At 47.0% G+C, this 20,123-nt stretch overlaps 1 protein-coding gene across 2 annotated transcripts in view; it reads left to right on the forward strand.

Moving 5' to 3' along the window:
• Positions 1 to 20,123, forward strand: part of NID2 (nidogen 2) — a 62,163-nt gene that overhangs the window by 40,011 nt on the left and 2,029 nt on the right. For both annotated transcript variants that reach the window (XM_066387998.1, XM_066387999.1), the window contains exons 11-19: positions 817 to 960; positions 7,731 to 7,850; positions 9,002 to 9,232; positions 13,250 to 13,471; positions 14,100 to 14,269; positions 17,099 to 17,228; positions 17,704 to 17,875; positions 18,524 to 18,681; positions 19,987 to 20,110. In XM_066387998.1, coding sequence (XP_066244095.1) covers positions 817 to 960; positions 7,731 to 7,850; positions 9,002 to 9,232; positions 13,250 to 13,471; positions 14,100 to 14,269; positions 17,099 to 17,228; positions 17,704 to 17,875; positions 18,524 to 18,681; positions 19,987 to 20,110 — 1,471 coding nt within the window. The remainder of the gene's footprint in view (positions 1 to 816; positions 961 to 7,730; positions 7,851 to 9,001; positions 9,233 to 13,249; positions 13,472 to 14,099; positions 14,270 to 17,098; positions 17,229 to 17,703; positions 17,876 to 18,523; positions 18,682 to 19,986; positions 20,111 to 20,123) is intronic.

Raw genomic sequence — 20,123 nt, forward strand, 5'->3', positions numbered from 1 at the left:
AAATACCCTTGTCTAGCGTTGCCCCCCCCCCCCCCAAAAAAAAGCAGTAGATCCAAAAGAGCTAGAATTCCACATTCATCCGTTGGTAGAGTTAGATGATATTGGGGAAAGCACACTTGTCAGTCCAGTGGGATGAAGCAGCAGCGGCGATCACAGAGAGCACGTGTGTGTAACGGTTGTTCTGGGAAGTTAGCAGCTTGAATCAGGACTGTTTGAATCAGGGGTAGTCAACCTTTTTATACCTACCACCCACTGTTGTATCTCTGTTAGTAGTAAAATTTTCTAACTGCCCACCGGTTCCACAGTCATGGTGATTTATAAAGTAGGGAAGTAACTTTACTTTATAAAATTTATAAAGCAGAGTTACAGCAAGTTAAAGCATATAATAATAACTTACCAAGTGCTTTATGTCGGATTTTCACGAAGTTTGGCAGAATAAATCTTTATAGAACAACTTACTATAGTTAAATCTATCTTTTTATTTATACTTTGGTTGCTCCGCTACCGCCCACCATGAAAGCTGGAACGCCCACTAGTGGGCCGTAGGGACCAGGTTGACTACCACTGGTTTGGATGATCTTCATGCCTCCTGTTTTAACCACAAACCCAGACTGGCATTTCTTGAATTATATTGTGCACACAAGCCCCTAGTGATCTTGCTAAAATTCAGCTTCTGACTCCTGGCTCTGGGATGGGGCCTGAGAACCTGCATTCTGGTGCTCCAGTACTGTTGGTACACAGGTCACGCTGTGAAGAGCAAAGCTCACCCATTGGCAGCCTGAACTTTTGGACATCCTTGCCTTCTTCTCTTTTTAGTGATTGCCCCACCCCGTAACCCCTGTGAGGATGGCAGCCACACCTGTGCTCCCGCTGACCAGGCCCGGTGCGTTCACCATGGAGGCGGCACCTTCAGCTGCGTCTGCCTGCCTGGCTACACCGGCAGCGGGCACCAGTGTGCTGGTGAGTACCAGTGGCTCAGCTGCAGCAGCGATGGGACGTCACCTCGGATGGGACCTGGTTTAGAGGGGGCCTCTCCCTGCCTGTGACTCACATAGCTTTGGAATTGCAAAAAGAGAAAGAGAAAAGGTGTCCTTTGAGTCAAAAGAGGCGCTTAGGGAGAGCTCCCTTGGACTAGAACGTTGTTGTGCATCTGTGGTTGTTCTTGATGGAGACGCGCCTGGCGCGCTGGGGAGCCGCACCAGCTGGTAACCTTCCAATCCTCGGAGCCTCGAATAGGCTGGAGGAGCTTTGGGAAAGTCATATATTCTCCTGGTAGAATGTCTTCTTCTTTTAATCTCTTTGGTTAATGGTTTAATCTAACACTTTCAGTTGTGCCTAATTTTTAGTTGTTTCCCCCCTCCTTGAAGTAGTATTTTAAGCAATATCTAAACACTCGTATAATTCTTTGTCTCTAATTTTTTCCCGCTTTTCTCTCTCCATAGAGATCGATAGATGATAGATAGATAGATAGATAGATAGATAGATGAACTCCATAGGTATAAAAGAATGTTAACACATACCTAAGTATTCAAAACTTTTCTCTCAGAAATCTACCTTTAAGACTTAATACTGTATTTTATAAAATCACTACACCAGAACACAGCACTAACTGATCAAATTTAACTTAGAAATAATGTGTGAGGTAGTTTCTAAAAAACGAGGCATAACACTGTGGGTATAAATGTTCTTAAAACTGGGATTGGTAGTAGTTTAATCTAAGGATTATTCAATGTAAATCTACGTAATCCACTGAAGGTTTTCAAAATATACTCAAGAGCATGTGATTGAATTGAAACTCAACTTCATGCTGTCTGTTCATCAGTATTATATAATATACACAGATTATGGCACAAGCAGACACTGGGAATGAGAGAGTGGTGGGAAGAGGATTTGGAATGGAAGAGTGCCTCTCCTGGGAACATAAACCTGAAAGGCAGGCCGTTCCCCGCTCCTTGAGTGGCTGCTTGTGTCTGCCACTGTGCACCTGGGCTCACTGAGCCACGTGCTAAGAACAGACTTGTAACTCCTGTAGCTCCGTAACAGGTCCAGACACCCGGGCTCCCTCCCTCCTCACCAGAGGTTTGATTCTCATCCTTCTCCCACTCCTTTCCCTTTGGTTCAGCAGGACTGACTGACTGGACCCGCAGACTGAAGCCATATGTTACTGACAGACCAGATGTGTCAGGGCAGCCCCGCCCTCCTCCCCTCCCCAGATGTGGACGACTATTTGGTCTCGTCTGAATCTTGCTCTTTAACCAATTAATGTTTCCCCTTCTGTACAGAAGCTCTGCTTATGGTTTTCTTAAACACACAGTTTATGTTGGAATGGCGTAAAGCTGTGTCTCCGTTCAGGCCTGCTTCCTCCTATCCCCTCCCCTCCCCCCCCCCAAAAAAAAACACCCCAGCTTTAGACAGAGCTCTAGTGTTTCTCAAATTAGAATGAGGTAGATTTGTAATTCACAGATGCTTGTCCCACTTGACCAGCCAAAGACCTCTGTCTATAATAGAGGGGCTCTTTATGGATGGGGGTGCCCTGTACAGGTGTGGAGGGTCGGGGTGAGGAGCACAGACTCCTTGGTGAGGCTAAGAGCCGCAGTGGGAAGAATGCTTTTTCTGTCCTTGTGGAACTTGTCGTTCAGTTCAATTTAACACACCACTGGTTTTGAGAAATGAGACTGCATAGAGAAAAATCTTGTCAGTAGAATTTCATATTCAAACATCCGGCTGCTCAGGTCAACAGAGATGGTGCTTGTCAAGTATTTAGTTTCTCAGGTCTTTGGTTTAAAGCAAAGTGGTTGAAGCTAATTGCAGCCTAGATGTGATGAGTGTTTATCCACAGAATGTTAATTGAAGTTAGATGCTTCTTTGCTGTAATCCTTCTCTTCGCCTTCTCCTTCTTTTACCTTCTAGTCTATCCTGTAAGACTTGACTTACTTCTCTTGTTCTCTGCTTTTAGAATTCTCTCCGGCACCCACAAATTTAAAAATATGCCAGACCTATCATTTGCTTTTCCAGTGTGTTAATTATCTATTGCTGTATAACAGAGCACCCCCAAAATATGGCTACTTAGAACAATGCACGCTTATCTGTAGGTCAGGGGCCTGGCTTAGGTGGGTCTTCCGCTTAGGACCCTCACAAAGCTGCAGTCAGGGGGTCTGGCAGGCTTGGGGTATCATCTGAAGGACCAGCTGCGGAAGGAGCCACACATGGTTACTGGCAGGATTCAGTTCCTTGAGGGACTGTTGGAATGAGAGCCTGAGGTCCTTGCTGGCTGCTGCCTGGAGGTGGCCGTCAGGTTATTGCCACATGGACCTCTCGGACAAGGAAGCTGACTTCATCAAAACCAAGGGCAGAAACTCTGCTAGCCAGATGGAAGTTATAGTCACAAAAATGCCATCCTTTCAAAATTATTTTTGTGTATTGGTTAGAAGCAAATTACTCAAGGGAAGGGGGAATCACACAAGGCTGTGAACCAGGAGGGAGGAGGGAATCTCTGGGGCCACCTGGGAGTCTGCCTCCCACAGTCAGCTGCCATGCGGTTGCCTTCCGAACTTTCAGACTGTGGCCGTGGAGAGCGAATAGTCGGTTTCCTAAAGACCTAGGCTATGCGTAAATCAGACTGGGCTAGCCATGAAGGTGACTTGCAGCACAAGGAAGTGTGTGTGTGTCTGTGTGACTGTGTGTCTGTGTGTGTCTGTGTGCGTCCCAGTGATCATAGAGAAAATAGAGAACAATGGAGATGAAAGCTTTATTTCTTTTTAATTCCACAGAACTAGAAATAAATGGGTCCATGGGTTTTTTCTCCAGCTAGTTTGTTTAAAACTTGGTTCCCTGAAGAGGCTGCACTTGGCTTTAGGTTCTCACCAGGGGTCTCAAACTCGCGGCCCGCCGAACAATTTTGTACTGATTTTTTTTTTGTTTTCAACTGCAGTGAGAAAAGTGTTGCGTAACAGTTGCCTTTTGTAGACCTAGTGCGGCCTGCCAAACGGCTGTGATCTTGCTCTGCGGCCCACATGCTGAGTTGAGTTTGAGACCCCTGATAGCCTGAGCTACTAGCAGGAACTACTTTCCCCAAGCAGAGTTGGAGTGTGCCTCGCTTCCTTCAGTCTGGATTGAGTTCAGCTTTGTATTGGTAAGAGCTGGCTCTTTTTCAGGCACGGTTGTCCCTATAGATCTGTGGAGACTTTGCTGGGCATAAAAACAGATTTCTTGAGTTGGACTATTTCCAGGGAGGAGCAAGTGTGAGTTGAGGAGCTGGGTTCCAGGTGGCCCACTACCCAGAGCCATTGTCGCTCAGGAGCAACATGAGGGGAAGGTGCTTGGTTTTCTGTTCTAAGGACATGATATTGAGTAAGGTATGGAAAGTTGGTGCAGCCACAGGAGGAGAAGAGAACAAGACTGAAAAGGAAGAAGTTTGTTATTCTCCTAAGTCCCAGAGAGGAGTTCATTGTGTGCTGTGCAGGGCCACAACCAGCAGAGTGCTTGACCAGATGGGTGGGGAGTGGGAACAGTGGGCTGAAGCCTTTATTGGGTCCTGAGTGGGAGGGAGGTTAATTGGCACCAGGAGATTTCACAGCGCGGTTTGACAGAGCAGACAGGGAGGGGAAGGGGGGAGCTAGAGTCCATTGGTTGGGTTTGTTTTGAAGCGATTACAGCTGGTTTTGGGTGTAGGCTCCGAATTAGAGAAGTCACAAGAATGTTGAAGCACCAAGACATGAACTCAAAAAGTGGAAGATTTTTAACACTTTTCCCAAAGAGGTTTTTTTTGCCCGCTTAACAGATGGTAGAAAGGAGAACTATGCTGAGATTGTGCCATCCTCTGTTATCCGAGTAGTGAAGGAGCTCGCCTGTGCCTTGACCATCGTTGTCTCCACCTCAGTGTTCCAACAGCCCCTGAGGACCCTGACAGTGATTGTTAAGCATAAATACACCCCGCTCCCCTAGGATACAAGCAGAGCTCCTCCCTGGGCAAGGGACCAAAAGTCTTTCCATACTTTCTCTGCTGGCACCTGACCTCCTGTGAAGTAAGGAAGAGTCCTTCGCTACAGAAAAGCTCCCGTTCCCCCTGGACCCGCAGTGGTTGTGCTCCTGAGGGGGATTGCCTGCTCTGAGCTCGGCCCCTGGGGTGGCTGGCCACACTCCAGTTTTCTCTGGTGGTTTGAGGTCCTCCAAGGAGGTGTGAGGGACAGCGCTTCAGGGAGCTTTAACCTTCTCCAGCTCTGGGGGGACAGGGTTTTCTCACTTGTGATGCTTTGGGTCTCTTCAGGGGATTTCTCCCTATTGGTCACTAGGACAGTTAGGGAGACAGTCGTCTTCCCACGACTGCAGTGTCTGTCAGCAGGCTGGCTGCTCTTTTTGGTCTGATCAGACTTCTAGGCCACAGGCTTGAAGAACCTGAGTAACTTGGGAGCTCTGGGGAGTCCCCTCTCAGTTCAAAAATAATCACAAGGAGCTGACCCAGGGGTTCTAGAAATAGGCCCTATGTCTCAGGAATTCCTGCTTCCTGTCATGGTCCGCTTGCTGATAACCATGAGAAGTACTTTTAGCGTATGTGTATTATGAATAGCTTTAATTTCCGGCATTTAGCTGGATGTTAATTTTTACAGATTTGGTTTTATAGCCTCTTCCAGGCCCAAGGAACTGGATGGTCTCACCAGCTTTGCCCAACTGAGAATTTGAATTGGGCTTTAGAAGAGACTGAGTGCCAACCTCTGGGATAATTAAACAGGACAATAGAGAACTCACATTCATTAGATTGGAGATAAGGTGTTTGTTGTCATTGTTTTCATTTGGTTTATTTTGGGATAACTGAAGAGCTAACCAGAAAACCTTGTTTGTTTCTAATCTTGCAGGTGAATTTATAACTATATTTCTGCCTTTGACATTAAACTTGATTGTGTTGAGCATTCAGAAATTTTTTGGACTTAAGGGAACTAATTAAGGTTGACTCACCTCCCCAAAGACTGGGGATAAGCAGACTATCAATTTGCTAACTGTAATGTAAGAGATTCCTCTCCTCTGAAGAGGAACTCTGTCAAATGTCCAGTGCGTCTGCTTCCGGGTGCCAGGGGCCCCTTGGTCATGGGAAAGTGGCTCAGTGAGAGTGTGGTCACAGCCAGGGCACTGATAACCCTGGGCGAGGTTCTGTCTGGGTCGTGGGAAACTGGGCAAGGAGCCACATGTGTCCTTAGCCAACTCACATCCAAGTCTCCAGCGTCCCAGGTTGGCTGTGTCCCGGCCATGGGCAGTACCAAGTTGTTGCAGTTCGCTTCTTCTAGGCTGTTCTCTAGGTTTCATACTGATCACCCCGTCCACATCTTTTCCTGTTAACACATTTTGAAAACAGTTTTTGGATGTCATTGCGGATGTGACTATTTTCAATGGCGCCTTGATCAGACCTACACCCTTATCCTCCCCTTAACTCTGGAAGGCTTCCTGTCCCTGAAGACAGCTTGTCTCACCTGCTGGACACTGGTTTTAACAGTGACTCTCAGAGATGGTTTTATTTTTTTTCTTTGTTTTTGTTGGGGGGGGGGATGCCTTGCTATTGCCAGCATGTGCTGATTTTACAAAAAAAAAAAAGGAATATAAGTTAGCTTTTGTTTGAAGTGTAAGAAAACTGTAGTTTTTGGAACTATGAAAATTCTCCTGGTACTGGGTAGAGAGTGTATGTGTATGGTGGGAGGTGGGGGCATCCTGAATTGTTCGTACTTTATAAGCCAGAGAAATTTAAATTTTTTAAAATGTGTTGTTTCAAAACCTGTGATAATATTTTTCTTATTCTTTTTCTTCTGAAAGTGGGAAGCAAAGGAGATTTTTGATGAACGGGGCACACTAAACAGTAGGACTCTTTTTTTTTCTTCTTTTGACAGAGTCAGAGAGAGAGTCAGAGAGATGGACAGATAGGGACAGACAGACAGGAAGGGAGAGAGATGAGAAGCATCAGTTCTTTTGCGGCATCTTAGTTGTTCATTGATTGCTTTCTCATATGTGCTTTGACTGGGGGGCGGGCTACAGAAGAGCTTGTTGAACCCTTGCTCAAGCCAGTGACCTTTGGGCTTAAGCTAGTGACCAAGGGATCGTATCTATGTTTCCACACTTAAGCTGGTGAACCCGTGCTCAAGCCGGCAACCTTGGGGTTTCAAACCTGGGTCCTCCATGTCCCAGTCCAATGCTCTATCCACTGCACCACTGCCTGGTCAGGCAGTAGGACTCTTGATTAACCAAGTTTTAACTAACTTAGAAGTTGACAAAGCAACTGGGGTCCCCTGACCTCTCTGCATCTATATAGCTCAGTGCCACAGGGAAGTGGTACCAACAGCCAGAGGGAAAAACCACTGTTACATGTATTTATTGTAGTCTTACTGAAAGGAAATGAATGATTTATAGTCTAGGTTAGTTCACGGGTACTAACTTCCTGGACTTTGCTAGAGAGGAAAGCTGCTCTAGAACTATATGGCAGGATCTGCTTTTCTGAGTGACCTCACATTTGATTTTTACACTGAACATTCTAGTGGACCAACTCACACAGTCCTCCCTCCCCTCCCCTCCCTTTTTTTTTTTTTTTGGCTTGCCTTTCAATGTCAGGATATTTCTGTTCATGCCCGGAGGTCTTCGGGAGTTGACCCCATGGTTGATCCTCCTGTACTAACGGCCAGGTAGTAGCACTGATTGAGTGCAAGGATGTCATCCTGTCTCCCCCACCCCTGTCCCTGTTCTCACCTCTGCAGATGTGGATGAATGCTCAGAAAACAGATGCCACCCCTCAGCTACCTGCTACAATACCCCTGGCTCCTTCTCCTGCCGCTGCCAACCTGGCTATCGTGGGGACGGGCTTCAGTGCACACCTGGTAAGGTTTGGAGGCCAGATAGGTGCAGAGAGTTCTCAGCTCCTGCGGGGCTGTTTTCTACGGCACTTCAGCCCCCCCTCAATTTATGCAGGTCTGACCTGCAGTTAGTGGATCTCAGGCTCTGGATTTTTTCATCAGTTACTTCCAGCTGCTCGGTTTACTGGGTAGTTCAGAGTATGACCCTTCAAGTGTCCTACCTAGTAGCAGTTCTGGTTAACTTCCCTAGTGATCTGTTTTGCTTTGATAAGTGTGATTTAGAAAAAGTATTGAGATTAAGTTTCCTAAACAGGAGTCCTACGGGCTAGAGAGCTGGGAGCGAGCTTCCATGAGGCTACTCTAGTACTTGGCCAGCAGGGTGCAATCTGGTGATAGCCACTGACCAGGAGCTTCTCAGACTCCAACTCTGGACCTCGGGGGATGAACAGAGCTTTACTTATTTCTCCACAGTCTCTTGGGATGTTTAGACAGAAGCCATGGTTGCTCTTCATTTTATCCAGACAGCAGTAGGGGCTGGCGGGTGGAGGGGAGGGGCCATATTACAGTGTAGCCTGCCTAGGGACCTCTAGGGTGAGCTGCGAGAGTCGGGATAGTAAGTAGTTGGTGGCAGAGCTAAAAGAAAAGTGTGGGACTCTGAAATCCCAGTAACTTGCTATTTTTCACACATCATGCTGCCTTCCAATTACAATCTAGAACAGGGGTAGTCAACCTTTTTATACCTACCGCCCACTTTTGTATCTCTGTTAGTAGTAAAATTTTCTAACTGCCCACCGGTTTCACAGTAATGGTGATTTATAAAGTAAGGAAGTAACTTTACTTTATAAAATTTATAAAGCAGAGTTACAGCAAGTTAAAGCATATAATAATAATTACTTACCAAGTACTTTATGTCGGATTTTCGCTAAGTTTGGCAGAATAAATCTTTATAGAACAACTTACTGTAGTTAAATCTATCTTTTTATTTATACTCTGGTTGCTCCGCTACCGCCCACCATGAAAGCTGGAACGCCCACTAGTGGGCGGTAGAGACCAGGTTGACTACCACTGACCTAGAAGAAAAACCTCAGACAAGAGACCTTGAGGTTGGCTCATAAAACCAGGTGGCTTGCAGTGCCTCTGATTCCTCCTTTATCTCTTCTGCTCCCTCCCGGAAGACACCAACTCAGGACTGAAAACCTGTGAACGGCAGCAGCAAGACGCCCAGGCTCAGCACGCCTATCCCGGCACCAGGATCCACATCCCCCAGTGCGACGAGCAGGGCCACTTCATGCCGCTGCAGTGTCATGGCAGCACCGGCTTCTGCTGGTGTGTGACCCCTGATGGCCATGAAGTCCCTGGTACCCGGACTCCGCCCGGCTCGCACCCGCCTCGCTGTGCACCACCAGGTGAGCCAACCTGGAAAGAAACCTGGGGCCTGGGAAGGCCTGGGCTTGAGAAGCAGAGTGCACTGGTCCAGGGGGGTAGATTGTAACCCTGGCCCGGACCGTGCAGACTCAGGGCTGCTCCCCCTCCTGTGTGAGCGCCACCCTCTGGCCTAGGAACACGTGAGTGATATGTGCACACCTCCACGCACATTCACATTACAGGGACATAGGCCTCTATTTGCACGTGTGACATGTGATCGCTGTCATGCATTGCACTCCAGCCTCCTAGATCCTTGTCTAGTACAAGATGAGAAGTTGAGATTGTGTAGTCAAGCTGAGGCCACTGTCCTAGATCTGTTATGGCAGCTCAGAGCTGTTGAGTTAGAGCAGCGGTTCTCAACCTGTGGGTCACGACCTCGGCGGGGGTCGAACGACCAAAACACAGGGGTCACCTAAAGCCATCGGAAAATCGGAAAAAATATGTTTGACGCCTGCCGGGGTCGCGACCCACAGGTTGAGAACCGCTGAGTTAGAGGATCTTGCCAGACCAGCCTTTTATCCAAAAGAAAAGCTGCCTTGCCATCTGACTTTATATCGCTTAACTTTGCCTTCTGAATTGTAGGAAACTATCTGAAGGCTGTTTTAATAGCATTAGGAAAAATAAGTATGTCACTCGTGGGTGGGTGCAGCTAGTTTGCTGTCAGCTAATAACCCCAGCCCTCTCAAGCCAGCCCAGCACGTCTGTGGGGAATCACTCTTGTCCAGCTGCCTTCAGAAGAGAGGCAGGACCCTGCTTTGCTAGCCCGCGTGATCTGAGCTGCTGACGGTAGACATGTCTGTCAACATCCGAGTGCTCCCCATCTGGACGGGGCCTGGCTGTCCAGTGCTCACAGCACGTGCCAACCACAGGTTGCTAAGGCAGGTTTCTGTTCCTTGCTGAACTGGTCAGAGATGGGAAGAACTTCAAAACACACACACAGAGAAGACCTTTATGAAGGAATATAGGATTTGTATGATACTGTTTTAGCCAAAATAATTCCTGTATCAATGAACTTGCTATTCAAAGATCCATTTTTAGTATTCAAAAGGGTTCTATAAATACTAATCTTGGTTTTTAATGTATATCAGTATGAAGAGCTGGAGACTTACTCCAAGTTTTGATCCTTTTAGTAATATTAATTGTTATGACCAAGGGCATTAGTGATTTAAAGATACATAGAGGTAAAAACGGGTAATGCTTCATCTAGCTGTTACCTCTTATTTCTCCAGTGACACTCCTAGATCCTCTTTTCTGTCCTTATTTTTAGGAAAAGATTTTTCAGCCCTCTCCCCTCTAGAAAAAAAAATACAGAGAAATCCTGTTTGACTCATGTCTACTATTTAAAAAGCCTTGGTTCTAACTCAACTCTAGCTGGGATTTGAAGAAATCAGACGGTTGGGAGTTCCTTAGGGTTCAGAATTCTATTAAATTTATCAAGACAAACATGCAGTAAGGACAGCGATTCGAAAGGGAGTCAAGAGAATGAGAAGCGAATGACTAAGAGGAGCATGTTCTTGTGGGCAGGCTCTCTACCGTGGCCCAGACTTACCCCTTGGCGCTGGTTTGGCCCTGGCTGCCAATTCTGACTGGTCTCATCTACATAATGGGGTCAGCTTGAAGGAGGAGAAAACACTTTCTGCCCACGATTTCAAAATATTTAAAAACCCTGCCAACCAGAAACAGAAAAAAAATAAAATCCATGGTTGGATTGAGAAGTAGCTACAAATAGTAAGGAATGAGAAGGATGCCCATGTGTGAGGGGTGGTGCTGTATCCTCATTCCAGACAAAGAGATGTTCACCCTTGGGTGGTCCCCTGAACCAAGAACGGGCCCTCTGCATTTGGAATGTGGACCTGTAGCAGTGTTGGAAACTTCTCCACATGCCCCCTTATGAATGGATGGCAAGTGTTTGAGGAAGTGGCATTTCTCTCTCTGGGTTCATTGAGACACATCTGGGTGAGGAAGTCAGAGTCTTTCCTTGTCTATGAGGTCTTAACAAGAGCTCAGCTTTCCCTGGGTTGTGAGCTGTGGAGACAACCTGAAGGGCACCCTCTGTCCTCCACCCAGTGAGTCTTATAGCTGAGCTGGTTGAGTTTGACCCCTGAGGATTTTGTTCACCATCCCCCTGCTTTCCTAGAGGAATTGTAGGCGCTGGAGCCCAACTGTACTGTTTCTGACATTGCTCTGTGAAGCCGTTGGAGGTTTTGACCTAAAGACTGACATAAAATGACTTGGTTTAAAAGGACTCTTTCTGGTTGAGTTTACAGTGAGGGGCGGGAAGGAGGGTAGAAGCAGGGAAACTGGTAAGAAGGCTATGGTAGGACCCTGGCACGAGGCGATGGGGCTTGGACCAGGGCAATAGGGGTGGATGTGCTGAGAATTGGAGGTATTCTGAGTATGTATTGAAGGCACAGCTGACATTTCTGGACATGCGATGAGAGAGAGAGAGAAAGTAGTCCAGGGCGATTGAACCTGAGCAATGGAAAGGCAGAGGTGCAATTTAGTAATAAGGAAAAGTCCAGGAACCCAGTTTTTATTTGTTCTCCTCTGAGATTTGTTCTACATCCGTATAGTGGTATCAGGAAGTTGACCAAATGATTCTACACACCGTAGGCTCTGAGTTTCAGGAAATAAAGCAGGACCAGCACTCTCTCTTCTAGTTCCTGTAGGTAATCCTCCCCTAGGTGGCCGTGCAAATTATCTCGGCAGCTGGAGCGCAGCCCTCTCAGACTGCCTCGATGGCCCTGTGGGGGCAGCGTAGGAGTGTTGCAGGCGGTGAAACTGCTCTGCCAGAGAAGCTAACAGGACTTTAAACGTGGTGGTAAGCTGGGAGGGAGGGAGGAGAGGGGTGGATGCTGGAGAGGGGACACAGAACAACACGGTGGGAAGCCGGAGCCTGCAGGAAAAGGTTCCGCTTTGAGACAAGCCCGGGAGTAGCATGACCAGGGGACTTCTGGGAACTGGAGGATCGGAACAGTCAGTTTTGAGTTGTTTGCCACACACCACCTCTGCTGTGCTCCCATAAATAAGGTGACTAACTATTTTACAATGAAAAGGAGGACAAAAATAAATAGAAGAAAAAAATATCATAAATAAAAGAAACAATTTATTCATTGCAACAATACACTATAATATGATAAATGCATAATAAAAACATTTGTAATATTTTATATTGTAATCGTGCTTTACATGCCTATTAATTTTTAATAATTGTAAGAAAAAAGTACTCATTTAGATACAAATATGTCACATCACATGCAATGGATTGACTCTGTATCGATCGAATACGGACATTTACAGATTAGTCTTCTAGTATCAAAAAGAAGGACATGTAGGACACTTTTCGAGGGAGAACGGAACTTAACAAAAGGACTAGCCTCCCTAAGGGAGGACGATTGGTCACCTTACCATATACCAGTTATGGTAAGTTAAGACTTTCACTCGATACGGTCTTCAGTGGACAGATACTGAGGGCCACACAAGTTAGATGTTCAGTAATGCTATCTAAGACAAACACTAGCCAGCCGGTCTGAAGTTAACCCTCTCAGATGCAGGCCCTAGAGTTTGAAGCAAGTGGGAAGGAATAAATATTGGCTTTAAGCATCATATAAGCCACTGAGCCACACGCGCGTTCTGTTAGCAGAGGCCCCGGGCCTGGTGGAGCGGTCTGCGTGGGCCTCTCCTGTCTGGAGAGAGATCTTCCCCCTGCCCAGGCTGAGTGAGCTGTGCAGCCCTGACCTTAACCTCCTCTTTTTCTTTCCTGATGTGGCGGGGCCTCGTGGGAAGACAGGAGGGTCAAGACGAACCCCTCCCCAATTCCCGTGGAGAACTTCTTAGAGCACTTGACTGCTCTGGTCCAGCTTCCAGAGGCTTGGCCACGGCCTCGCTAATGCACACCAGGAGGAGGAAGGCCAGGAGGCCAGGCATGGGGATCTTGAGCTATACATACTGCCCTCTGTCCTTGGCTTACAAAGTTTTTTTTGGTCCCATTTGCTCAGCGCCCACCCGGAGGCCCCGGACCGTCTGTGAGCGCTGGAAGGAAAGCCTGCTGGAGCACTATGGCGGCACGCCCAGGGACGACCAGTATGTGCCCCAGTGCGATGACCTGGGCCACTTCACCCCCATGCAGTGCCATGGGAAGAGTGACTTCTGCTGGTGTGTGGACAGAGATGGCAGAGAGGTGCCAGGCACCCGCTCCCAGCCAGGCATTGCCCCCGCATGTAAGCACCCAGGGACAGCCCTCGCTCACCTCAACTGCACCTGAGGCTTCTCAGTGGGGGGCGGGGGGGCCTGTCGGCTGTGCCCGAAGGTGGGCAGACAAGGGGTCGACAGATCCAGTGAAGAAAGTCACTGCCATGCTGTGTGGATTTATAATCTGATCCACCCAACATCCCAATTTGGATTCACTGTTTGGTTTTGTCACTAGCAGTTTCTGTAATTAGTACATCTGGACCTCAGGTCAGCACGCAGCTGCTCCCCTGCCCCAGCCCAGGGTGAAAGGGGACACATGTCACCCTAGGGCCCCAAAGAGAAGCTGACACAACACTGGCTCTGTTTTTTTTTCCCCCTTTAAAAGAAGAAAAAGCCCTGCTTTGTTCTGAGGGAAATGTGTTGTTGTCTTCTTCCCTAGTAATTGGCAGTGATTTACATAATTGATCCTTGAAAAAAAAAACACCCCAAGAAATTAGAATTTCTTTAAAGGAACATCTGGAGCACATCTGTCTAGGTTTAAGAACTTTTGCTGGTTTTGGAGCCTCTGGTCTATAGGAAAGTAACTTGTCTTCTCTCTCTCCAACCACCCGTTTCTTTTCCTCTCCTACCTCACACCATTCTCCTGTCTCACGGCAGGTATACCCACGGTGGCTCCACCCGCGTTCCGGCCCTCACCCCGGCCTGATGTGACCCCGCCGTCTGTGGGCACCTTCCTGCTCTATGCCCAGGGCCAGCAGATTGGCTACTTGCCCCTCAATGGGACCCGGCTTCAGAAAGACGCAGCCAAGACCCTGCTGTCACTGCATGTAACGTGGACTCCTGTGGAGCAGAGCTGCATGGGGCTCTCAGAGCTGGGGAGGGGCCTGAGATGGGGCAACGTCTGGGTGATTTCTGGGCTGCAGTCTGTCTTCATGGGCCTGACACCAGCACCACAGAAAGTGGGGCTCTCTGTTGCCGGGAGTCGTGTATGACTGACCAAGGCTGCCGCCCCATTTGGTTCCTGTGGTGTCAGATACGTGGGGACAGGCCATTTCAGAGCTGCCAGGGTCCTGAAGTAGCATGGTGACCCAAGGGAAAACCGACAGCTTCTTTTTTTTTAATTCATTTTAGAGAGAGAGTGAGAGACGGTGGGGGGGGGGGGGAGCAGGAAACATCAACTCCCATATGTACCTTGACTAGACAAGTGCCTGGTTTTTGCTTTTTGTTTTTTTACAGGGACAGAGAGAGAGTCAGAGAGAGGGATAGATAGGGACAGACAGACAGGAACGGAGAGAGATGAGAAGCATTAATCATCAGTTTTTTGTTGTGACACCTTAGTTGTTCATTGATTGCTCTCATATGTGCCTTGACCGGGGACCTTCAGCAGACCGAGTAACTCCTTGTTGGAGTCAGCAACCGTGGGTCCAAGCTGGTGAGCTTTTTGCTCAAGCCAGATGAGCCCGTGCTCAAGCTGGCGACTTCAGGGTCTCGAAGTCCCAGTCCGACGCTCTATCCTTCCGCATCCCAGTCCGACGCTCTATCCACTGTGCCACTGCCTGGTCAGGCAAGTGCCTGGTTTTGAACCGGCAACCTCAGCGTTCCAGGTCGATGCTTTATCCACTGCGCCACCACAGGTCAGGCCTGACAGCTTCTTAGCCCCAGTCCCCAGGGTTTTTCATGCCCCAGACACTTCCAGAGATCTAGAAACCAGAAGGGCAGGCATGGCTACAGGGTGTGGTTTCCGTGGTCAGTGGGGAATCCCAGGTGGAAACCCCTTACGTCTGCTTCACTGTTGCAGCCCCGTCCCTTCCCATTTTGGTTCTTTTTACATCTTCTCCCGGCTCCGTCATAGATGAGCTGAGGAGAGTGTGGTGCTGGAAGAGGCACGGACTGATCTGTCCCTCAGGGAGGCCGCAGCCCCTGGGGCAGCCTCTCTGCTGTCAAAGGCACTCCCTTTCCGAGGAGGGATTTCTTCTCTACAGTGGAGGAGAAGGGAGTTCACCAGAAAGGCAGTGACCCTGATAATGGGAAATGGTCCAATTCCATTTCTAAACTTCACGCCCCAGGTACTGGCTCATCTATGAAGAATGGGCCAATGTCCATCTTTACATTTACTTCTGTTGAACTAACTCCTTATCTGGTTCTAAAGTAGTGTAGAAGCAGCTAGTATTCAGAAAAAGATGTGTTTTTTTTTCTTTCCTTCCTTTTTAAGATTTGAGTCTTTAGTGTGTTTTTTGGCAAACACTAGCATGCTCTTTTGTTAAAGTTTCTCTAAGGGGTAGAAACTCAAGTCGTTCTCTCTCACAAGCGTGCCACCTGTTGATGCTAGCCATGCCGAATGGCTTCACTGTGTCTCTGAGCTGGCCCCTGACAAGGGCAGGGCGGTGGTTGTGCTGATGGTGGCAGAACTGAAACGGAAATGGAACATTGGTTATAAGCACAAATTGGGGAAATTTACTTAAAACTGAGACTTTTCCCCCAAACACCTTTGAAGTCATTGCATGGGTTAATGGAAGCCCAAATGGATGTGTACTCTTGCCTGAGACAGATGACTTTTTTAGCTCCGAGATAAAATTATATTTGACCTTCAAAGCCCCGCCCCGCCCCCATGTAAGATATTCACCTTTCCACGGAGCCAAACCTGCTGGTAGTGTTTCTTGTACTGACTCCTCTCCCGGAGGCACAGGGCAGGCCAGCCCCAGGCTTTGTTAGGCAAGCAGGAGCTGGTGTGACCTCAGGGATGGCCAGATGGCCCCTAGATGCTGGCTTTGCACAACTGCTGGGCTTCACAAAGCAGGAATCTGGGTCGGAAATGGAATGAAGCAAGTACTGTGCAGACTTTTGGAAAGAAACCCACAGACTCAGCATTTTAAAAAAGATTTTGTAATTTATTTAGCAATAAGGAAGGAGGGGAGACCTCTCTAGCCAGAAGCTGGATGACCACCATTCCCCCAGTTCCTGAATCCACAGACTTTTCCCCCCCTAAGAGTATAACCAGAGAATTGCGTTACAGTGAGTGGCAGAGTTGGGGGGGTCAGGGTATTTGCACTTCAGCTAAGGAGAGATTTCATATCACTGGGGAGGGGAGAGTAGGTTTTGCTGATGGTGGCAACTTTTAGAATGTCTTGTTCAAAAAGTGCTGATATCATTTGAAAGGAGTAACAGATTTTGCCCAGTAAAATATTAAGACCTTACTTTGCTGAGACTAACGATTGTCCTCTAATCACTGAATGGGCCGATTTTTTTTTTTTCATGAAGTCACTTTTGTTTTTACTACCAACAGGAGTAGTGTAATTGAGCTTACTGCATATGAATTACTGATTAAGACACTTTGCAAGCATTTATGGCATTGATTTTTGTAGCAGCCACAAGAAGCATAGGTACTGTTTTCATTTTGGAAATGAGGAAACCAAGACACAGAAAGCTTAATTAAGCACCAAGATCACACAGCTATGAAGTGGCCAAGCTTGGCTTTGACTCCAAGAAGTTGACCTCCATCACCCATGTCTAACCACTCTGCTTCGCTGCCCTTCAGACTACAGTGTAGGGTTGTTCACTGTAGTCATATCATGCATGAGTGAGGCAACCGAGAATGAACTCAGGGGAAATTAAAGGAGTCGTAATTCTTCTTCCAACTCTGTGTTTGGTCCACACAGGGCTCCATAGTTGTGGGAATTGACTATGACTGCCGGGAGAGGATGCTGTACTGGACAGATGTCGCTGGACGGACCATTAGCCGTGCCAGTCTGGAACCAGGAGCAGAGCCCCAGACAATCATTAACTCAGGTCAGCAGCTTCATCCAGAAGACACTGCGCATTTCATTTCATTCTACTAAGTCCAAGTTATTTGCCTGTTTTATGCCACAGTCTCCCTTCTGTTTTCATCCAGTGGAGGATGTTAGGATCACTTTTTCTGAGCTAAAGAATAAGACTCTGTAAACAAACATGCTCATAAGTAAGGGTGAGAAGTGATTCTCACTGTGAGCCCTAGTTATTGAGAAACAGGGCTCTCATTGGAAAGGGCTCATGCTGAGTTCAGGGCATGGCCACACTCATGGCTGCCCGGTGCCAGCAGGCTGGTGGTCTGTTAGTCTAAGGAAACTAGAGGTGACCAGTTACAGGAAAAGTAAAAAGACCCCGTTCCTCACCTGACTCTTCTGACTTAAGAGGCCCTCAGGACTTTTTCTTTTCTAACTGTTCAAACATAAATCTCTCTGCTTTAGGTTTACCTACTCCAGTCGTACCTTTGTTTTATTTCCAGGTCTGATAAGCCCTGAAGGACTTGCCATTGACCACTTTCGTAGAATGATGTACTGGACAGACAGTGGTCTGGACAAGATAGAGAGGGCCAAGCTGGATGGTTCTGAACGCAAGGTTCTCTTCCACACGGACCTGGTGAACCCCCGAGCCATCGCTGTGGATCCAATCCGAGGGTCAGCTGGGCTGCCTAATTCTCCCTTCCCTGTAGCTCCCGATTAGAAGCCCCTGGATTTAAATGGAGTGTGGGGAGGGTCAGAACAAAAGCAGAAAAGCTCCAATGCCTTCATTTAACAGTATTTATTGACGATCTACTAGGGGCCAGGCACTGTTCTCCTTTTGCTCAGATGACTGGGTAAGGTCTGAGAACCCACTGCAGTGACATGGGTCTCCCTCAACAACATATTAGGAAGTCAGTGTTAAAACCACAGGAGGCTTTATGATCATGGTGAGGGTCACCAAAACTCACACACCTGGCATTTTACTTCTCATGCCTCCCTTTCATTGTAGCAAAAATCAAAAATGAAATTTTCCCTCTCCGTAACTAAGGTCATCCATCACCTGGAGCATATGAGTTGGTCAGTTTCAGGACTTGTTAGAACCAGGGAGGATTTCTGTACCTTGAGAAACTCTTGCCATATTTAATGGGACTTCTACCAAATGAAATTCCAAAGGAAACCCTTCAATCAGTAAAGAAAACATTCAACTTTAAATTACAGCCAAGTGTCTTTGACACACAAATAGTGAAACACCTCAGACGGTCCTGAAATTTGAGTTGTACACACTGAGGAAGGTGTTTCTTTCTCTATCCCGTTTATCCACAGCAACTTGTACTGGACAGACTGGAATCGAGAGGCTCCTAAAATTGAAACATCATCTTTAGGTGGAGAACACAGAAGAATTCTGGTGAATAAAGACATTGGACTCCCCAATGGTCTGACCTTTGACCACTTGTCCAAACTGCTCTGCTGGGCAGATGCAGGTACGACACGGGCTGCACACAGAGCGCTCACGGCAGGGGTGCCGGCACACGGACAGATTCTACCACAAAACCAAATCCCATCTTTTCGATCTTTTGGCTTAAATTTTAACAGTACAGTATATATAATCTACTCCTTTGGTGTCAACTTTTAAAGAACACTTTATAATCTTGCCGATAAGAACTTCCCAGGGTTTGGGGGCGTGTGAATGTGAATCAGGCAGTTCGGTTTCAGGGCGAGTCCGATGTCCAGCTCGTTTCTGTGCTGCTGCCCCCCTCCCCCCCCCCCAGAACTCGGCATACTTGTTAAGTTAAATGGAAATATTCCCACCGTTAGAATGACAGACTTAGATAAAGGAACAAGAGGTTTAGGTGGTTTTTTTCTTTATTATAAACTTATAAACAGCTGTGTAACAGTCAGTATGCTGTCATGCTGAGGACACGGTCTGAAAAGTGCGTGGCAGCATGGCTTCTCCGGCGTCAGCTCGGGTCGCCAACGGCCGGGTCAGCTCTCCGTTGTGTGACTTCATTATCAGCACAACTGAGAAGATGCTAGGTCTAGTCATATACTAAAGAATATGGAAAAAACCATTCTTAAAGAACTTATTTGTAATCTAATAAAAGGGACTATAATGCACATGGGTCACTATGATAACCCAGTTGTCCAAATAGGTAACATTTATAAAAAATATTTGAAATTTAAATCTGGGATCCATTAAGAAATGTGAAACTTTGACATTTTTAACTGGTTTACCTACTGCAAAATTTTCACAATTGACTTCCTTTACAATGAAAATATAAGCCATGTTGCCACTTTACTTTTTATTCCTCCCTAGAAACCAATACAGTCTTTAAAAACAACTTGAGTTTAGTTAAAAGGCAGCTTTGGCTATTAGACATTACTTACAAAGGCCAAATATTTATCCAAATGTTATGTTTACAATTTATGAGCTAACACTTGAAATTATATCAATTATAATAAAGCTTATCTCTAATGCCCTACTTTGGGAGAAACTTGGCCAGATGTCTCTAAATGCAATCCTTTCTTCCAAAAAAGGATTTAAAAAGTTTAAACTCTATAAAAAACTAAAATTCTATTAAACAAACTAAAGACTGGTAATTGAACGGAAATTTTCAGTTTCTAATTCGTTTCACTGTAATGGGAATAAAATATCTATTTCTTACTGTACCTTTAAGATGGAATCTACCCGCCACTGTTATTTTGGGGAAGAAGTCCCCTGTCCTGTCCCTGTCCCCCTCCCCCAGGGTATGAAAGAGTCTCATTTTCTCTCTTTGATGTTTTTAAAGGCACGAAGAAACTGGAGTGCACACTGCCTGACGGAAGTGGACGGCATGTCATTCACAACAACCTCAACTACCCCTTCAGCGTTGTGAGCTACGCCGACCACTTCTACCACACAGACTGGAGGAGGTGAGCTGACATA

The sequence above is a fragment of the Saccopteryx leptura genome, chromosome 6 (assembly GCF_036850995.1).
Source record: "Saccopteryx leptura isolate mSacLep1 chromosome 6, mSacLep1_pri_phased_curated, whole genome shotgun sequence".
Taxonomy (NCBI): Eukaryota; Metazoa; Chordata; class Mammalia; order Chiroptera; family Emballonuridae; genus Saccopteryx; species Saccopteryx leptura.